This window comes from Poromitra crassiceps (assembly GCF_964638095.1).
Source record: "Poromitra crassiceps genome assembly, chromosome: 5".
Taxonomy (NCBI): Eukaryota; Metazoa; Chordata; class Actinopteri; order Beryciformes; family Melamphaidae; genus Poromitra; species Poromitra crassiceps.
Window position 1 is genome coordinate 32,659,219 of NC_139642.1, and position 20,000 is coordinate 32,679,218.

Here is a 20,000-nt window from a genome sequence, read left to right on the forward strand (position 1 = left end):
TAAAATAAAATAAAATAAAACAAATACTGACTTGGCGTGAGTGTGACTAAACTGTGGCTGCAAACACATGCAAACTTTTGCTCTTCTGTCCTAATTGTGTGTGTGTGTGTGTGTGGGGGGGGGGGCTGATGAGGGCTAGGTGTGTTGTGTTGAGGGGGGGGGCTGATGAGGGCTAGGTGTGTTGTGTTGAGGGGGGGGTCTGATGAGGGCTAGGTGTGTTGTGTTGAGGGGGGCTGATGAGGGCTAGGTGTGTTGTGTTGAGGGGGGGGTGATGAGGGCTAGGTGTGTTGTGTTGAGGGGGGGGGCTGATGAGGGCTAGGTGTGTTGTGTTGAGGGGGGGTGATGAGGGCTAGGTGTGTTGTGTTGAGGGGGGGGTCTGATGAGGGCTAGGTGTGTTGTGTTGAGGGGGGGGGGCTGATGAGGGCTAGGTGTGTTGTGTTGAGGGGGGCTGATGAGGGCTAGGTGTGTTGTGTTGAGGGGGGGGGGGCTGATGAGGGCTAGGTGTGTTGTGTTGAGGGGGGCTGATGAGGGCTAGGTGTGTTGTGTTGAGGGGGGGGTCTGATGAGGGCTAGGTGTGTTGTGTTGAGGGGGGGGGGGGCTGATGAGGGCTAGGTGTGTTGTGTTGAGGGGGGGGGGCTGATGAGGGCTAGGTGTGTTGTGTTGAGGGGGGCTGATGAGGGCTAGGTGTGTTGTGTTGAGGGGGGGGTCTGATGAGGGCTAGGTGTGTTGTGTTGAGGGGGGGGCTGATGAGGGCTAGGTGTGTTGTGTTGAGGGGGGGGCTGATGAGGGCTAGGTGTGTTGTGTTGAGGGGGGGGGGGGGGGGTCTGATGAGGGCTAGGTGTGTTGTGTTGAGGGGGGGGGGGGGGTGGAGAGTTCCCAGGAATGTTTTCCAGACCGAAAGCCAAAGTGGAGCCGGCGGTTATTGCGACTGTATGATTCTTTATGATATACTGTTGTGTTTAACTACTGGAATGTGTTTGAAGTGAGCAGTAATGAGTGGAGGTGTGTGTGTGTGTGTGTGTGTGTGTGTGTGTGTGTGTGTGTGTGTGTGTGTGTGTGTGTGTGTGTGTGTGTGTGTGTGACTGTGTGTGACTGTGTGTGTAAGTGTCTACATGTGTAGAGTAAGTATGCATGTTCTACATTTGTGCTGTCTCTTTCTATTTCTATATCTCTCTCTTCACTCCTTTTCTGACATAGTGGAGATTGTGACTTGGCCGGCTGTAACTTGCTGTCACATAATCATCACCATGCTCACTACAAGGCGGAGCTAGAATGTTGTGTGCGTGTATGTGTGTGTCTGTGTGTGGTTGTGTATGTATAGGCATATGTGTGTGCATGTAACCACCAGAGAACAGAATTTTTCAGAAAAGTATTATTCCCTTGTCTGGACTGCTGGCCCACACAAATATACACACACTTTATTTAGAGTATGCATGTATAACCTCAGTGACTCGTGCCTATATAATACACGTGTGCTTACACTTACACACCACTCTCTCTCTCTCTTTCTCTCTCTCTCTCACACACACACACACACACACACACACACACACACACACACACACACATACACACACACACACACACACACACACACACACACACACACACACACACACACACACGTCTGGAAGACACTCCAAGGTTATGCAAAAAGATGGAATACCCCAAACGAGAGTCTCCATCATCATCATCATGAGGACATGGTAGAGAGTATTTCTCACCTCCAGGATTTGCCCATGCAACAACTTCCTGGAGAATCAATGCTATAGACAAACATACAGTACATTACACTGTGCAGTGTTTTAGAGATGGCTATAGACAAACATACATCACACTGTGCAGTGTTTTAGAGATGGCTATAGACAGACATCACACTGTGCAGTGTTTTAGAGATGGCTATAGACAGACATCACACTGTGCAGTGTTTTAGAGATGGCTATAGACAGACAGACATCACACTGTGCAGTGTTTTAGAGATGGCTATAGACAGACATACATCACACTGTGCAGTGTTTTAGAGATGGCTATAGACAGACAGACATCACACTGTGCAGTGTTTTAGAGATGGCTATAGACAGACAGACATCACACTGTGCAGTGTTTTAGAGATGGCTATAGACAGACATCACACTGTGCAGTGTTTTAGAGATGGCTATAGACAGACATCACACTGTGCAGTGTTTTAGAGATGGCTATAGACAGACAGACATCACACTGTGCAGTGTTTTAGAGATGGCTATAGACAGACAGACATCACACTGTGCAGTGTTTTAGAGATGGCTATAGACAAACATACATCACACTGTGCAGTGTTTTAGAGATGGCTATAGACAGACATACATCACACTGTGCAGTGTTTTAGAGATGGCTATAGACAGACATACATCACACTGTGCAGTGTTTTAGAGATGGCTATAGACAGACATCACACTGTGCAGTGTTTTAGAGATGGCTATAGACAGACATACATCACACTGTGCAGTGTTTTAGAGATGGCTATAGACAGACATACATCACACTGTGCAGTGTTTTAGAGATGGCTATAGACAGACATACATCACACTGTGCAGTGTTTTAGAGATGGCTATAGACAGACATCACACTGTGCAGTGTTTTAGAGATGGCTATAGACAGACATCACACTGTGCAGTGTTTTAGAGATGGCTATAGACAGACATCACACTGTGCAGTGTTTTAGAGATGGCTATAGACAGACATCACACTGTGCAGTGTTTTAGAGATGGCTATAGACAGACATCACACTGTGCAGTGTTTTAGAGATGGCTATAGACAGACAGACATCACACTGTGCAGTGTTTTAGAGATGGCTATAGACAGACAGACATCACACTGTGCAGTGTTTTAGAGATGGCTATAGACAGACAGACATCACACTGTGCAGTGTTTTAGAGATGGCTATAGACAGACAGACATCACACTGTGCAGTGTTTTAGAGATGGCTATAGACAAACATACATCACACTGTGCAGTGTTTTAGAGATGGCTATAGACAGACATACATCACACTGTGCAGTGTTTTAGAGATGGCTATAGACAGACATACATCACACTGTGCAGTGTTTTAGAGATGGCTATAGACAGACATCACACTGTGCAGTGTTTTAGAGATGGCTATAGACAGACAGACATTACACTGTGCAGTGTTTTAGAGATGGCTATAGACAGACAGACATCACACTGTGCAGTGTTTTAGAGATGGCTATAGACAAACATACATTACACTGTGCAGTGTTTTAGAGATGGCTATAGACAGACATACATCACACTGTGCAGTGTTTTAGAGATGGCTATAGACAAACATACATTACACTGTGCAGTGTTTTAGAGATGGCTATAGACAGACATACATCACACTGTGCAGTGTTTTAGAGATGGCTATAGACAGACATACATCACACTGTGCAGTGTTTTAGAGATGGCTATAGACAGACATACATCACACTGTGCAGTGTTTTAGAGATGGCTATAGACAGACATACATCACACTGTGCAGTGTTTTAGAGATGGCTATAGACAGACAGACATTACACTGTGCAGTGTTTTAGAGATGGCTATAGACAGACATTCATCACACTGTGCAGTGTTTGACAGAATGTCAATACCGCAGATTGAGTTGTGTAAGTTTGAAATGTTTGCGAGGATGATTTATGGCAGTTTGTCTCATGGCAGCATGTGCGCTGTGACATCATCTATGCAGGGTCACGGACAAAAAAACATCCTGGAGAGGGAAATTACATGTTATTTAATGGGTACTCCTGAAGGACAAGGTGTGGACCAGTTTCAAAACTTTGATTTTAAAGGATGTAGTGGTTGTAGGTGGTAGGGCTCAGTGTGTTGGGTTTAGCATCCATCCCACTGGGGTGATATGAAGTTTCAATCAAAACGAGAGCAGGGAGGCATCTCATTTACACTGAAACGCTATGAAGCCACCTCATGGATCATTCACACTTTTCTTTTTTTTGGTACTGATTCAATACTTTTGTGTGTGTGTGTGTGTGTGTGTGTGTGTGTGTGTGTGTGTGTGTGTGTGTGTGTGTGTGTGTGTGTGTGTGTGTGTGTGTGTGTGTGTGTGTGTGTGCGTACGTGCGTGCGTATGCAGTGTGCAGTGTTTGGTAACCATTGCCTAGCAAGCCTCCTGCCATTGGAGATTGTATAGTCAGTGGAATAACGTGCTCTTTACAGGCAAACCAAGCCCCAGTAAAACTGTCTGCTCTGCCTGTTTGATTAAAGACTTGACTGCTTTCCTCTCCTCTAAACACATTTTTGCACAGCTCGACATGTTGGGGGTCATATTTTTCCCTGGTAATGACTTGGCTTCTTCTTTTCTACAGTGATAAAATCCTGCCACTCAGAGGGGAAACGTTCAGATTTAACGAGAGTGAGGCTGGGCAGGTTACTTGATGTTTACAACCACATTTTAGTAGCTTACTGTCAGTTGTTGCTTTGACGCATATCAGGAGGAGGATACACATCCCCATTCTCCTAGGACGTCATTCCAACCAAAAGTAACTGACAAACTAAATACATACGAGTATACATTCAGAAATAATTCAATAATCAAAGGAGAAATATAACCAAGAGGCACAGATCTGTTCACAATTGGACCCAAGGGTGAAACTTGATTTGATATGAGAAACAGCTGTTTCTGGTAATGATTTCTTGGTTTGGATTTTTGACTACTTGTCACAGTTGTGAAATCCTGTCACTCCGTCATAGCCCCAGATCTATCTATCTATATCTATCTTTTATCTATATTTATATATCTATACATTTGGCAATGTGAGCTCTGTTCTGTGTCTCTGTTTCAATTTGTGTCCCACTGATGATGTCATAAATTACTGATGATGTCATCAGTGACATCATCAGCATTGTGACATCGCTGATGATGTCATCAATGAGCCGTAGCGAGGAATTGAGTGCGCTTGCTTAAAGGTCCTTTACACATCGGGAGCGTTTTTTCCGTACGGTTAATTCGCACGTCAATAATATTTTCCGAACCTATATAAGTCAATGCAACTGTGCATACCAACGGCGAAGTTTCGCTGAGCGTTATTGCGGCGTTTATTTTTTCGAACCACGGTCGATTATTCAGGCTGTGATTGACAGGTGGGTCAAAACTCGCATCGCAATTTCATGCCGTATATTCGCATCGCTCTTGATGTGTAAGGACCTTTAGAGTCTGTGGTCCCGTGGCAGAGAGTTTGTCCAGGTTGGGCTATGGATGACATCGCAGCCCCAAGAGGCAGCTTGTGTAGAATAATAATGCTGCTAGACACAAATTAACTAGTGTCTGGTTTTTCTTTCACTTACGTGGCCATCCTCAGTACGTATGTGTGTGTGTGTGTGTGTGTGTGTGTGTGTGTGTGTGTGCATGCGTGCGTGCGTGCGTGTGCGTGCGTGCGTGCGTGCGAGCGTGCGCGTGTCCTTGACTCATTGTTTGACGTCAGCGTAGCTCGGATGCAGTGCTGTGAACTACATGCCTGGGGGATGATGAGCCTTCTCCAGGTGTCTACATCAAAGCGAGGTGAACGGAGCAGGCACAAAGATTTAAGCATCAGACAAGTTTAGTTCCCTGCCTAAAAACATATATTTGTTTGATTAATCTCTGGCATATCTTGCGGGCAAGCAAGCGCCGCACACAGTGTGTCAAGTCCAGTTTGTAAGCAATGCTCATGGCCTATCTAAACAGGCAGGCAGGATGTTGATGTCGATGTGGTCAGAAATCATGGTAAATCACTGATTGAGTCATCATTTGCAGATGTATGCACACATTCATAGTCCCACAGAGAGGGCTCATTTAGACAGAATGCTCAGATGTTTGATTGAGAAGCCCTGTGACTCATCAGTCAAGTTTAGAGTTAAACACAAACACTAATTATCACACTTGACTGGTTGAACCACCAACTGAGAGAGAAACAGCTCCGCCACTCATACGTAACGTACCTCCTAGACACTTACTTTACAACATGAGTTTGTTCCCCTGAAAATGCCACAGTTCTCTCTGAAAGCAGATTTCAACAGTGAGGGGTAGAGGTTTATATTACATACCTGTGATCGTCTGGAACTGTGTGATGTTTAGCACGAAAAGCTTCTCACGGTCTGTAGTTCACCGCCATGTGCTTTTCTGTTCTATGTCTGCTCTGCTCTAAGCTCTGATGTTCTCTGATCTGGTCTGTTTAGTTCTGATCTAAATCCAGATGAAAGGCGATTAGATGACCTTCAAATGTTCCCTCCTGTGTTTCCTGGGCACAGACTCATGTGAATCATCTTGCCCACACATTCAGACACGCTCGCCAGTGTATCTCAATGCCATCAGAGCACAGTCATCTCTGTCTGCTTTGCTCATCGTCATGGAGTAACTCTGTTTGGTGCTTGTGGTGGTCCAGGCACCATCTGACTTCCTTGTTTACTGGCATCAAACCTGACCCTGCCAGGACACCGCTGAGATCTGCCTGGGGTTCCACGCACACACACACACACGCACACACACGCACACATGCGCACATACACACACATGCGCACATACACACACATGCGCACACTTGAGTTTGGTCCAACTCAATCCACAGAGAATGTGAGTGGGTGTTACTAATCAGACCAGACTGTGTGGGAGTTCTCTAACTGTTATTTGTGTGTGTGTGTGTTCCAGTTATAGATTAGCACATTCTGAGGACACCTATGGAGAAACTGTGTGTGTGTGTGTGTGTGTGTGTGTGTGTGTGTGTGTGTGTGTGTGTGTGTGTGTGTGTGTGTGTGTGTGTGTGTGTGTGTGTATGTGTGTGCGCGCGTGTGTGTGTGTGTGTGTGCATGCGTGCGTGCGCGCGCGTGTTCGTGCTCTGTGTGTCCTCTAGGTGTGAACCAGGAGGGGCAGCCTCTGATCTCTGCCATGTCTCTGTGTGTCCTCTAGGTGTGAACCAGGAGAGACAGCCTCTGATCTCTGCCATGTCTCTGTGTGTCCTCTAGGTGTGAACCAGGAGGGGCAGCCTCTGATCTCTGCCATGTCTCTGTGTGTCCTCTAGGTGTGAACCAGGAGAGACAGCCTCTGATCTTTGCCATGTCTCTGTGTGTCCCTCTAGGTGTGAACCAGGAGGGGCAGCCTCTGACCTCTGCCATGTCTCTGTGTGTCCTCTAGGTGTGAACCAGGAGGGGCAGCCTCTGATCTCTGCCATGTCTCTGTGTGTCCTCTAGGTGTGAACCAGGAGACACAGCCTCTGATCTTTGCCATGTCTCTGTGTGTCCCTCTAGGTGTGAACCAGGAGGGGCAGCCTCTGATCTCTGCCATGTCTCTGTGTGTCCTCTAGGTGTGAACCAGGAGAGACAGCCTCTGATCTTTGCCATGTCTCTGTGTGTCCCTCTAGGTGTGAACCAGGAGGGGCAGCCTCTGACCTCTGCCATGTCTCTGTGTGTCCTCTAGGTGTGAACCAGGAGGGGCAGCCTCTGATCTCTGCCATGTCTCTGTGTGTCCTCTAGGTGTGAACCAGGAGAGACAGCCTCTGATCTTTGCCATGTCTCTGTGTGTCCCTCTAGGTGTGAACCAGGAGGGGCAGCCTCTGACCTCTGCCATGTCTCTGTGTGTCCTCTAGGTGTGAACCAGGAGAGACAGCCTCTGATCTTTGCCATGTCTCTGTGTGTCCCTCTAGGTGTGAACCAGGAGGGGCAGCCTCTGACCTCTGCCATGTCTCTGTGTGTCCTCTAGGTGTGAACCAGGAGGGGCAGCCTCTGACCTCTGCCATGTCTCTGTGTGTCCTCTAGGTGTGAACCAGGAGGGGCAGCCTCTGACCTCTGCCATGTCTCTGTGTGTCCTCTAGGTGTGAACCAGGAGGGGCAGCCTCTGACCTCTGCCATGTCTCTGTGTGTCCTCTAGGTGTGAACCAGGAGGGGCAGCCTCTGACCTCTGCCATGTCTCTGTGTGTCCTCTAGGTGTGAACCAGGAGGGGCAGCCTCTGATCTCTGCCATGTCTCTGTGTGTCCTCTAGGTGTGAACCAGGAGGGGCAGCCTCTGACCTCTGCCATGTCTCTGTGTGTCCCTCTAGGTGTGAACCAGGAGGGGCAGCCTCTGACCTCTGCCATGTCTCTGTGTGTCCCTCTAGGTGTGAACCAGGAGGGGCAGCCTCTGATCTCTGCCATGTCTCTGTGTGTCCTCTAGGTGTGAACCAGGAGGGGCAGCCTCTGATCTCTGCCATGTCTCTGTGTGTCCTCTAGGTGTGAACCAGGAGAGACAGCCTCTGATCTCTGCCATGTCTCTGTGTGTCCTCTAGGTGTGAACCAGGAGGGGCAGCCTCTGATCTCTGCCATGTCTCTGTGTGTCCTCTAGGTGTGAACCAGGAGGGGCAGCCTCTGACCTCTGCCATGTCTCTGTGTGTCCTCTAGGTGTGAACCAGGAGGGGCAGCCTCTGATCGAGGGGAAGCTGAAGGAGAAGCAGGTGCGCTGGAAGTTCATCAAGCGCTGGAAAACCCGCTACTTCACCCTGGCAGGAAACCAGCTCCTCTTCCGCAAAGGCAAATCAGTACGTAACAAATGAACACACACGCATAGTTACACACAGCCTCGTGAACTTATTCATGCACATGCACATAGATATGCACAAATAGTCACTGCCAGTGATACCAAGGGTGTAACTCTGGTTGGAGAAGTGGGAGGCGGCACAATAGCCAAGACTGTTTAGGGACGGCAGTATGCAGAAATATTCAAATAGAATAGACAACAATAACACATTTATACTGCATGTAAAATGACAGGCGTTTGCCAGAAACTGCATGGGATTAGCATCAAGTGGGCATGTTTGTAAATGGGAGCCTCGTGTGTACCCATAGAACCCATCCTCATTCCGATATCTTGAGGTGAGAGGTCAAGGGACCCCTTTGAAAATTCTCGATGCGATAGCATGACATGGTTGGTACCAATGGATGCGTTAGGTCTTCTAGTTTCATATGATACCAGGATCGTCACTCTAGCTTTAAATGTGAGCCTGCTACAGCCTCTCAGATACAGTATGACGTCCGCCATTTTTGCTGTTAAAAAGGGGGGGGGGGACAAAATCTGGATTTTGAAAGAAGGCAGGGACATGTCCCCCCCTGTCCCTATGGAAATTTTGCCCTTGAGTTATGCAGATGCACTCAATATTCACACAATCACACACACACATACACACACGCACACACACACACGCACACACACACACACACACACAAAAATCATCAACATTTCAAGCAAGATCTGCAGAATCAAATGCCGGGACATCACATCACTCTTCAAATCACGTGCAATACAGAAAGCAAACCGGATTATAACAGATATCACTCACCCACTCAACAGCCAATATAAACCACTCCCCTCAGGACGCAGGTTCAGAACCCCACTCCATAGAACAACAAGGACAAACAGAACATTCATCCCCACATCCATTGGACTAATAAACGGACTCTGACACCCCCCCCCCCCCCCCAGCACCAACCACCCAACCCCTCCCCTAGCCCAATCTTGTGATGTGTTGACGTTGCCATTTTGTTGTTGTCTTGTCTTGTGCTGTTGTCTTGTCTGATGCTCTTGATGTCCTTTTTGCCAACGACCATGATGTACAAACCAATTTTCCTAACGGACAAATAAATACTTCATTCATTCATTCACACACACACACACCCCCACACACACACACTCTCACACACACAGACACACACACACACCCCCACACACACACACTCTCACACACACACAGACACACACACACACACACACACACACACACACACACACACACACACACACTCTCACACACAGACACACACACACACACACACACACACACAGCCCATGGCCTCTCACTCATAAAATCTCTGTTTTTCCTTTTCCGTGTCATTTGGATGATGATGAAACTCTGTAGGAAACAGTGGAAATCCCATCTCGTGATAAGCTGTAGTGTCCCTCAGGAGCGCCCAGTCAATCCGGCTAAAACAGATTTTGGCCCCAGCATGGAGTCTTGGGGGGTCTCCCAAGGCCACAAGCATGATGCCGCAACAACATGAGTCACGCTCCCCCTTTATAACTCGAAGCAGAAACCACTACGCACAAGTAGCAATCACAGAGAGGTGTGTGTGTGTGTGTGTGTGTGTGTGTGTGTGTGTGTGTGTGTGTGTGTGTGTGTGTGTGTGTGTGTGTGTGTGTGTGTGTGTGTGTGTGTGTGTGTGTGACAGACAGAGAGAGAGAGACAGAGACAGAATATCTGAGTGAAGGTGAGGACATTCCCCTCTGTGTTGTAACCACACTATTGCTAGTGACTTACTGTACTCTGTGGTCAAACAGACTCTGAGGTCACTGGACTTAATACAGCGGAGAGAATTATTGTGCAAAGGGAAAGTTAAGTTGCTTAATCAAAACCATAGAGCAAAACCAACGCGATAGAAAATGTGTTCCGGTCAGAGGTCTCAAAAAGCTTGATAAAAAACAAGACCAGGTTTCATTTGATCCAGCAGACGAAAGAAATACAATTTCACTCACCTCGGTTCACCAGGAAATCAGATTTGTTAGGAAGTTTTGTTACACCTGTGTGTGTGTGTGTGTGTGTGTGTGTGTGTGTGTGTGTGTGTGTGTGTGTGTGTGTGTGTGTGTGCGTGCGTGCGTGCGTGCGTGTCTGCCTGCCTGCCCTTGTGCGTGTGACCGTGCCTGTGCGCTATTTTCTGGCGGTCGTCCCTACTTTGAAACAATGAAACGACCTCATTATTATAATTGTATTTTCACAGCCAAGAGAAGATGAGAGCCTCTCAGGCCTTTAGATGTTTACAAAGTCGGGTCCCAAAAGCTGGAGAGAAGCACGACAGGCAAAGAGTGAGAGATCTCCGGAGAAGCTCCGTAGACGTTCTCCGGTGTTGAATTCCACGGCCACTGAGGCATATCTGGAAATAGGGGGAATATTCTTAGATGGTTGAGAAGCAGAAGTAGAGTCTGAGGTCTGTCTTTCCTCCAAACAATAGCCTTTGTGTTCTTATCCAGATGGTAATGGATTCCTCCCTCGCAGCAGCCACAATTTGGAACGGATTTGTGTCTTGTTCTCCGCGCTCAGTCTACCCTTGCCAGCATGTTGTGGAGGTTGTTGACATGTTGTGAAAGACCTGTTCCCAGCAGGGAGCCCAGATTATCAAGCAAACAAAGTTTTATTTCCCCCTATACTGAATTATCGAGCAACTTTGAAACACAAAGCGGTTTGAAACGTTCCCCAAATCCATGCCTCACCGGGATGCTGATCTTCTGATGTTAATGCCTCGTGTCGGCCCTAATATTGACAGTTGTCATTAGGTCCTTTTTGGGTTGTCCCATTCATTATCACCAGGTGATCAGGAGATCAGGAGATGTTTCTGTAGACGTATCTCTGCCTCAGTGAAGACCACATTTCTCCTATTGTAGTTTATAGTAGATTTCTAAAGCCCATTGTGTTCCCCCTAATTGAGACCAGACAAAGAGTGGTGCCAAACTACCCTCAGGCCAGGACTTTGATTTGGCAAGTCCTCCTGTGTGTAGGAAGAAGAGAGAGGGAGTCACAGTCTTTTTATAATGACTGCATACTAAAACACTCATTACAAGGTACAATAACCTAATTAGGCAGCCAGAACAAATGTTGTTATCGGTGCTTCATGCACAGGATAAAGGCCAGTGTAAAGTGCTGCCCTTGTTTCTATTAGCTCCAAAGCTGACTTGAAGATGAATAACTTTTCTTTTTATGTTCCTGAAGTATCCCCCTCAGATGTGTTGAAGGATTTGCATGTGCCGAGTTCTTCCTTAGTTTGATTTACATTGTAAATTCACAGTTAGATTTGTTTTATTTACATTGTAAATTCACAGTTGTATTTGTTGTTGAAACAGAACTGTGATGAAAGACATAAAATTAAGTTATGGTGAAGCTTGTTGACCTTGGTTGAAGCTACATCAGGTGGCCTTATGGTTATTTAATTATTATTATATTATATTATTATGATTATATTAGTGTCATTATTATTATTATGATTATTATTAAGATATTGCCATGGCATGTCTTTCAGCATCCAGGCAAATGTTTGCTCTACTCAATGCCCTTAATGACAATCACCATGAAAACACCAACTGCATGCTTGCTAAAGTCCTGAAGAAGGTACCTCTATGGTGATGCCTGTAGTTTCTCTGGAGTGACTGCTGAGCTCGACTGTGACCTTTCATCTCAGTCTGCTGTTGGTCTCGGCTCCAAACCAGCTTTTGGATTCGAGAGACTCAATATACAGTATGGGAACCAATAGCCAGTGCAGATTCAGCGGCATGTAAACTTCTCTTGGATATGGAGAAAGCAGACCTTCCTCCCACAGAGAGTCTCCTCTCATGACCAAGGACACAATGTTGGAGCAAAATCATTGAGAGATTGAGGCAGCTTCAGTGCTCCCCCTTTGGTGTTGATGATCTACCACCTGGAGGCAGTTGGAAAGAGATGCCTCTATTCTCCCACATGTGACACATCTGGATTTGTGGCTGGCTGCTGCTCACCCTGTGGATCCCCTCTGGGTTGCCTGGATGAGTCTGCTTACCCTGTGGATTTGTAGTTCACTGCTCCCCACAGCATGGGCTGAATCTTGAGCAGCTTGACAAATGGGAACCTGTTGTCAGCAGCACCTCAGAGGAGGCTATCCCCATCTCTCTTGCTGAATACACCCTGATTCACCTGCTTAAGGAAGGATAAACTAACCAACCTGCTTCAGGAGTCTCAGGCTCCAGCCATCTAGGCTGAGGTCATAACTCCACGAGGCCTCATATTCTGGGGGAAGAACAAGAAATGTACTGACAGACAACATGACTGCAGCAGCAGAGACACCGCTCCAACAGACTTGGCAGACAGAAGCAGATGAGCCAAAGCCCTGTTTGACTGCCCTCTCACCTGCAGTCTACATACTTCTGAACTCCTATCATCTTCTTGTCCACTTTACACTATTGAACAACTGGATCATATTTTGAATACATATATTTGCACACTACTGTTATAGTGTCTTTGTGCATTTCTTCAAAACACACCTTTATTCCTGCAGTTATGGCTAACCTGCAGTCTGAAGCAGTTACATTGTGATGGAATTAGTAAATATATGTTGCCCATTAACATTTTCTATACCTCTATTACTAATAATATAATCAATATTTATTCTAAATGTGTGTGTTTCACTGAGAGTCCATGTTGCCACTTGTTTTCTGTTAACACTACTTTATTTTACAGCCTGCACACTTTGTACTTACTCCATAACTACAGGGATCAAGCACCAATAACATTGTGTCCCCCCTAATCATCTAATATGCTACTCATATGTAAGAATATGATTTACACCAGAGTAGTTGCAAAAGCACATTTTTCCAATGGTTTGGCTTCATCTCAGGCCATTATTTCCTACAATGCCAGCTGTCGGTTGCAGTCAGTCAATGAATGAATACACTGAATGAACAAAAAACATTGTATGCAGTACACTGATGAGGTGAGTCTAGGTAAAACCCATTATCACTCATGGATTTTCCTAATTAAATTGATACCAATCACAAAAGAGGCAGTGTAGAAGAAGAGAAGCAGTTAAGTTAGAGAAGGTTTTCTAAGCCTTGAGTCTATTCAAATGTGGACTGTGCAAAAGAGGCTAGAACTCTAGAATAGAAGGATATTTTGTACATTAGAGAAATACAGGTAGATTGACTTTAATTGCTTTGGCAGGACATTGGCCATGTGCTCATTAGACTCACTGGATGAGATTCTGTTCCCACCAAATGGAAAAAGAAAAAAAGGCACAGGAGTCTACTGACTCCTCCTCCTGAATGTCAGTATAGCATAACCACTGTGGCAAACAATCAGACCCTCAGCAGAGCCTGCTAGGGGGTAAACCTGTGGACCTGTCTACTCAGATTGAACAATTTTCAACACACACACACACACACACACACACACACCCACACACTGAAAGGATGTGGGCAAATGCCACAAATCTACCAGTTAGCGGTGGTTATGCGGTTACGACCCTATGGAGTAAAACAATATGGCTGTGATGCAGTACAAACACTAACACACGCCCCCACGAGAACAAACACACAGTCACACTAGCACACGCCCCCACGAGAACAAACACACAGTCAAAATTATATAGCTGCCTTGTGGGGTAGAGCATAGACGCAATGTGCTGAGGGGCTGAAGGAGTTCATTTCCTGCCTTAGACCAGCAGCAGAACAATAAACTCTCCTATTGTTCATACTGCAAATGTTCTGTTCTGAGGTAGTACATACTGGAAACCATGCCACAATATTGTGGCCTTGGCATTACGAGGTTGCATGAATAGAAACTATATTATAGTTTCTATTCATATGATGGCTCTGTACAAACAGGTCTTTTAATGTTACTGAAGTAAGATCTCCTAACATATTTATTGAAGTGAGGGGGGAATGCTGATTAAAAGGCTACAACATTAGCTTTATTCTGTGGGAGGTGGAAACTTTCAGGCCGTCTCAAAACCACTCAAACATAAATGGGTGTGCGTGTGCGTGTGCGTGTGCGTGTGCACGCTTATGTTTGAACTTGCTGCCAAAAGGTTTGAACATGCACCACTTCTAGCTAGAAGATGCTTTGTAAGTGGTGCATGTTCAATAGCCTAGGTAAACCCAGCCCCCACGTGACCTGCTCTCTCAGTTCCCAGTCACTATAGTGACTGAGAACAGGTCTGAGAGCAGGTCACGTGGGGGATGGGTTTACCCAGGCTACATGTTCAATTCACCCAAAGATTAAATTCATTGCATCGGAGCCAGAGTGTGCGGTTTCTACTCTTTTTATCAATTCACCCAAAGAATCATATAGGTCTATTTCATGTTCTCAGATGAGCGATGTTTTCTTTTTCTTTTTCAATATTTTCTTTTGCAATTTCCAGAACACCAACACACACACAAAAACAGATACAGGAAAAGAAAGAAAGAAAGAAAAAATACATTTACATTGACACTATTACAACGTGACACGCCCACCTGCATAAAGTGCTTATGTGCTTGTAAAAAATGTTATGCATGGGATCCCACACAACCGGGGCCATGGGAGACCAGCCGTGCCAATCACTCATCACCCCTAACCTCGTCAAGGTAGGCCAGAAATGGGTCCCAAATAGTTAGAAATCTCTTAAGTGAGTTGGTCCTCAGGAACCTGAGTCTCTCCATCCGTATAACAGAGATCATGTCCACCAACCACAGCTGAAAAGAGGGTGGAGAGGGGGACTTCCATTCCTGCAGAATGAGTTTCTTGGCAACAATTGTCCCCTGTGTCAGAGATTGTTGCACAGCTGTAGGGAAGTCCAGAGAGGACTCTGAGCAGCCGAAGATTGCGAGTTCTGCCTGTGGCCAGTGGGCCGCGGGCTACAGTGGAGATCCTGTTACCAGAAGAAACTAGAAGACCTAAGGCACCCAGTGTACCAAGCATAATATGCTAGCTTGTGGGGAAGGGGGAATAAGGTGAAATAACGCGTCAAACATAGGTTAAATTTCGGCGAGGCAAAACTATTTCAAAGACCTCTCAGCTCAGTTTATCTGAATGAAAATTGGTCCTATGGGTACCCACCAATCTCCCCTTTACAGATAAGGTAGCATTTTTCACAGCCTAAATAGCATTAATAGCTTGTGGATTGATTTCTTGTTGATCATCACATTTTGTGTCAACAGTGTGTTATGCATGCAAATAATTTTGATGAGTAAGGCGGGAGAAAATGTTGGCAATCTGCTTTTGGGTATTTTGCCAAAATGTTTTTGCATGTGGATGGATTATTAATTTCCCTTATGTCCAAGTTCACATGCTCTGTTAATGAAATAAAAAATATATAATATAAAAAAAACATATAGGGAAATACATCATCTTAATCTCGTGTGTTGATCAGAGTTATGATTAAAGGGTTGGGTGGGCCCTGGAAGATTTTCAGATTTCAAAGTGGGCCGTGGCATTCTTAAGTTTGGGAACCTGGCAGGACATACTGTAGCGCGTGGGAGGACCACGATATTCCCCCCAGTTCCCCTACCCCCCAAACAGGCATCATGAGCGACCAGAGGGCGCGCTAGTGCAGCGAGCAGGACTCATACCCCACCGGCGTACTTCCCACCCGCAGACACGGCCAATTGTGTCTGTAGGAACGTCTGAGTATCGCTGCCGGGAATCGAACCCGGGTCTCTGCGGGGGTAGGCGAGTGCTTTCATTTGTTCTGTATTGTGGGTGATTGTTTTATTTCTTCACGCTCTCTCCTCTCCACAGAAAGATGAGGTGGAGGACATTCCTATTGAGCTGAGCAAGGTGCAGAGTGTGAAGGTGAGCCATCCAATATTGTCTGCAACCCACAGAAATGTTGTCATGAATTGGTGAAAACCTTTCTGATTTCATCCAGTGACACACATGTACTGTCTTTGCATGCCATTGTCACTGGTTTGGCTTGGTCCCAGGATGATTCTTGACAGATTGTCTACACATGGAAAACAAACTGTCAGTCATGGTCTATTCTTAGTTGCACCTGTTTAAAGCATCTTCATTTTAAGGCAGTTTATATCATCCAATCCTGTCAGGATGCATTTCCCCGTCAAGTCTGGATTTTGCATGCATTATAATTTGATGAGCAATGCTGAACATAATCCTGTCACAATGCAGTATGAGTTTGAGGTGGACATCTAGACATTTAGTCTCATAACATCAGATCTTTATAATGGAATCTAAAAAATGGTGCGTATATCTGTAGCCACGCATATTTCATTTAGTGTCCTACTCTTCCTTTCTAAATTATTTTCTTCTTCTTCTTCTTCTTCTTCTTCTTCTTCTTCTTCTTCTTCTTCTTCTTCTTCTTCTTCTTCTTCTTCTTCTTCTTCTTCTTCCTCCTTCCGTCTTACTCTCTGCAGGTGGTAGCCAAGAAGCGTCGTGAGCGGGGCCTGCCGCGGGCCTTTGAGATCTTCACGGACAGTAAGACGTACGTGCTGAAGGCCCAGGATGAGAAGCATGCCGAAGAGTGGCTGCAGTGCATCAACGTGGCCGTGGCTCAGGCTAGGGAGCGCGAGAACAGAGAGGCTACCACCTACCTGTGAGAGGAGCCTCAGCACGGGCAGACACACACACACACACACACACACACACACACAAAGGCTTCTGGGTAGTGTAGAAGTAAAAACACTTGCTTACCACTGGCCCAGCTTCATTTCCCAGACTGCTGAGAACACATGCAGAACACATGCACAAACAGCATCCATAAGCAGATACCAGCAAGGTCAAGAGGAGAACATCACAGCTTTTAAAGATGCTGTGCTAACTCTCAATAGGCCTACGCACAAGGATTAATACACACACACACACACACACATGCACACACACACGCACACACACACATACTGCCTGCAGCAAATACTATCAACAATTCGATATCCATACTATGTGATATTTTGCACAATGTAAATTTCTTCCCCCATAATGACGGACTTCATGCCAAATAATCTAGCAGCAAGAGTTCTTATGCAGTATTTCTAGAAATAAGATTTTAAATAAACCAGTAAAACAAGGCTCACTGTGTCCACGCCATGTATCCACCCCAAATACTGATACAGACTGATACATATATACAACACAGACTGATTCATATATACAACACAGACTGATACATATTTACAACACAGACTGATACATATATACAACACAGACTGATTCATATTTACAACACAGACTGATACATATTTACAACACAGACTGATACATATTTACAACACAGACTGATACATGAGAAGAAAATGGGGAAAGAGGGCTACGGCGTTCTGTCGAGTGTAGGCTTTCTCAGAAGGTGCTCATTGGATCCATAGGGTTGAAGATTCAGTAGAAAGAACAAAGGAAGTCCAAGGCAACTCTTCAAGAATAATTTAAAAAGCCTTTAATAAAATATGGCTTCCACCGACATGTTTCGGCCAAACTGGCCTTTCTCAAGGTGATGAATCACCTTGAGAAAGGCCAGTTTGGCCAAAACATGTCGGTGGAAGCCATATTTTATTAAAGGCTTTTTAAATTATTCTTGAAGAGTTGCCTTGGACTTCCTTTGTTCTTTCTACAGACTGATTCATATATACAACACAGACTGATACATATTTACAACACAGACTGATACATATTTACAACACAGACTGATACATATTTACAACATAGACTGATACATATTTACAAAACAGACTGATACATTACAACACAGACTGATACATATTTACAACACAGACTTCCAGTAAATGCTGTTACACCATGGACCTTTGCTTGTGATGTTATACATCTACAACTACGGCCCATCATGATTGTCATAGTATATATAAGTGTTACACATTGAAGTATACATGTTAGCTAAATCATCAACAGACTGGACCAAGCAATACGAAAAACCTTTAACATCTACTTTGGCTCGGACGTCACCAGAGCATCGAGAACCAACCAGATCCATCGCTGAAAGCAGCCCCAGTGGAAACTTGTGATTTGTGTATTTGATCATGCGTGATGACTGAGACGGCGTGGAGAGTGATGATTTCTGCTCGGCAATAAGGACTTGATAGAAGCGCAGACCTCAAACCCATTTGTAGCAATAATAAGAGTGAAGAGTGAGTCTTGGAACAGGAAAGATGAAGAGGAGCCTAATGGACAGCAGATGAACGCTGGAATCCTGTGTGTGTGCCTGTGTGTGCGCGCGTGCGTGCGTGCATGCGTGTGTGTGTGGATCAAGTGGCGTTAGTGTTCAACCATGGAGCATGGTATCGTATCAATATACACATGATCTTTTCATGTGGAATATGGTTATTTGAACAGAATCCAGTGTTACTGAAGTCAGTTTTCATCACCATCACAGACCAGTGGGGGTCTGGAGAGAGAGAGAGAGAGACTGGGAAGGACAGTAGAGAGAGAGAATGGAGTCTAGAGAAAAAAGAGATGCTGGCGTGTGAAGAGAGAGAGATGTTGCTGGAGAGACTGACTTGAAAATGTGCGTAAATTTGATCTTGTGTGTGTGCTGTGTTTGTGTGAGCATTCATGTGGCTTGAGGGACAAGGTGTGTGTCGGGGTGCACATATGGGTGTGTGACGTGCAGTGTTGGGAGTAACTACTTACTAAGTAACTACTTACTGTAACTTAACTACTTTTTGCAGTAACTAGTAATCTAACAAATTACTTTTCAAATTTGGTAACTCAGTTACAGTTACTAAAATAGTAACTGGGCTAGTTACTAGTTACATTATAGGAGATGAAAATAACGGACAACTTCAGAGGATTATCCGGTTTCTGATCCTCGTTCGGGGAGAGAGCTACAGCTGCAGCCAGAGCCCCAGAGGCTAATGACCTTGGGTAGGCTATAAGCCTCCCCAATAAGCGAATGTTCAATGGCACACTGTAAGACAATTGAAGCAGACTTTTAAAAGTAACACAAAAGTTACTTTCCCTAGTAACTAATTACTTTGGAGTAACTAGTAACTTTAAAGTAATTAAATTACTTATTGAGACAAGTAACTAGTAACTCTAACTAATTACCAATTTTCAGTAACTCGCCCAACACTGGTGACGTGTGTGTAATGTGTATATATGGGAACATATACAGTACCATATGTATGTGTGTGCTGCCAGTCTTCTGGTGACAAGCTTTCTCAACAGCTCTGTATATACAATACCCCCCCCCCCCACTCTCTCTCTCTCTCTCTCTCTCTCTCTCATACACACACACACATACACACTAATATATATATATAACTTAATCCAAATGGAAATCATTTAATAATCCATATAATTAAATACTGTTTTTAGGCCAGTAAATGCAGGGCAACTTTATTGCCAATGCTGATGGGCAACAGCTCACACGGAGTTGCTTGAATGTTGTTGTATCAATCATATGTCACGTTGCTGCAGAAAATATTTGACTTTGTGGCCTGTTTCTGCTTCTAGGAGCTTTGGCCATGCACATTAAAATCCTTAGAGTTGATATAG

General features: G+C 45.2%; 1 protein-coding gene across 1 annotated transcript in view; it reads left to right on the forward strand.

Moving 5' to 3' along the window:
* Positions 1–17,095, forward strand: part of veph1 (ventricular zone expressed PH domain-containing 1) — a gene marked incomplete at both ends in the record, with an annotated part of 134,352 nt that extends 117,257 nt beyond the window's left edge. Inside the window, 3 exons of the mRNA XM_083637102.1 lie at positions 8,395–8,531; positions 16,281–16,334; positions 16,913–17,095. Of these exons, the coding sequence (XP_083493228.1) occupies positions 8,395–8,531; positions 16,281–16,334; positions 16,913–17,095 (374 nt within the window). The remainder of the gene's footprint in view (positions 1–8,394; positions 8,532–16,280; positions 16,335–16,912) is intronic.
* Positions 17,096–20,000: the final 2,905 nt, after the last annotated feature.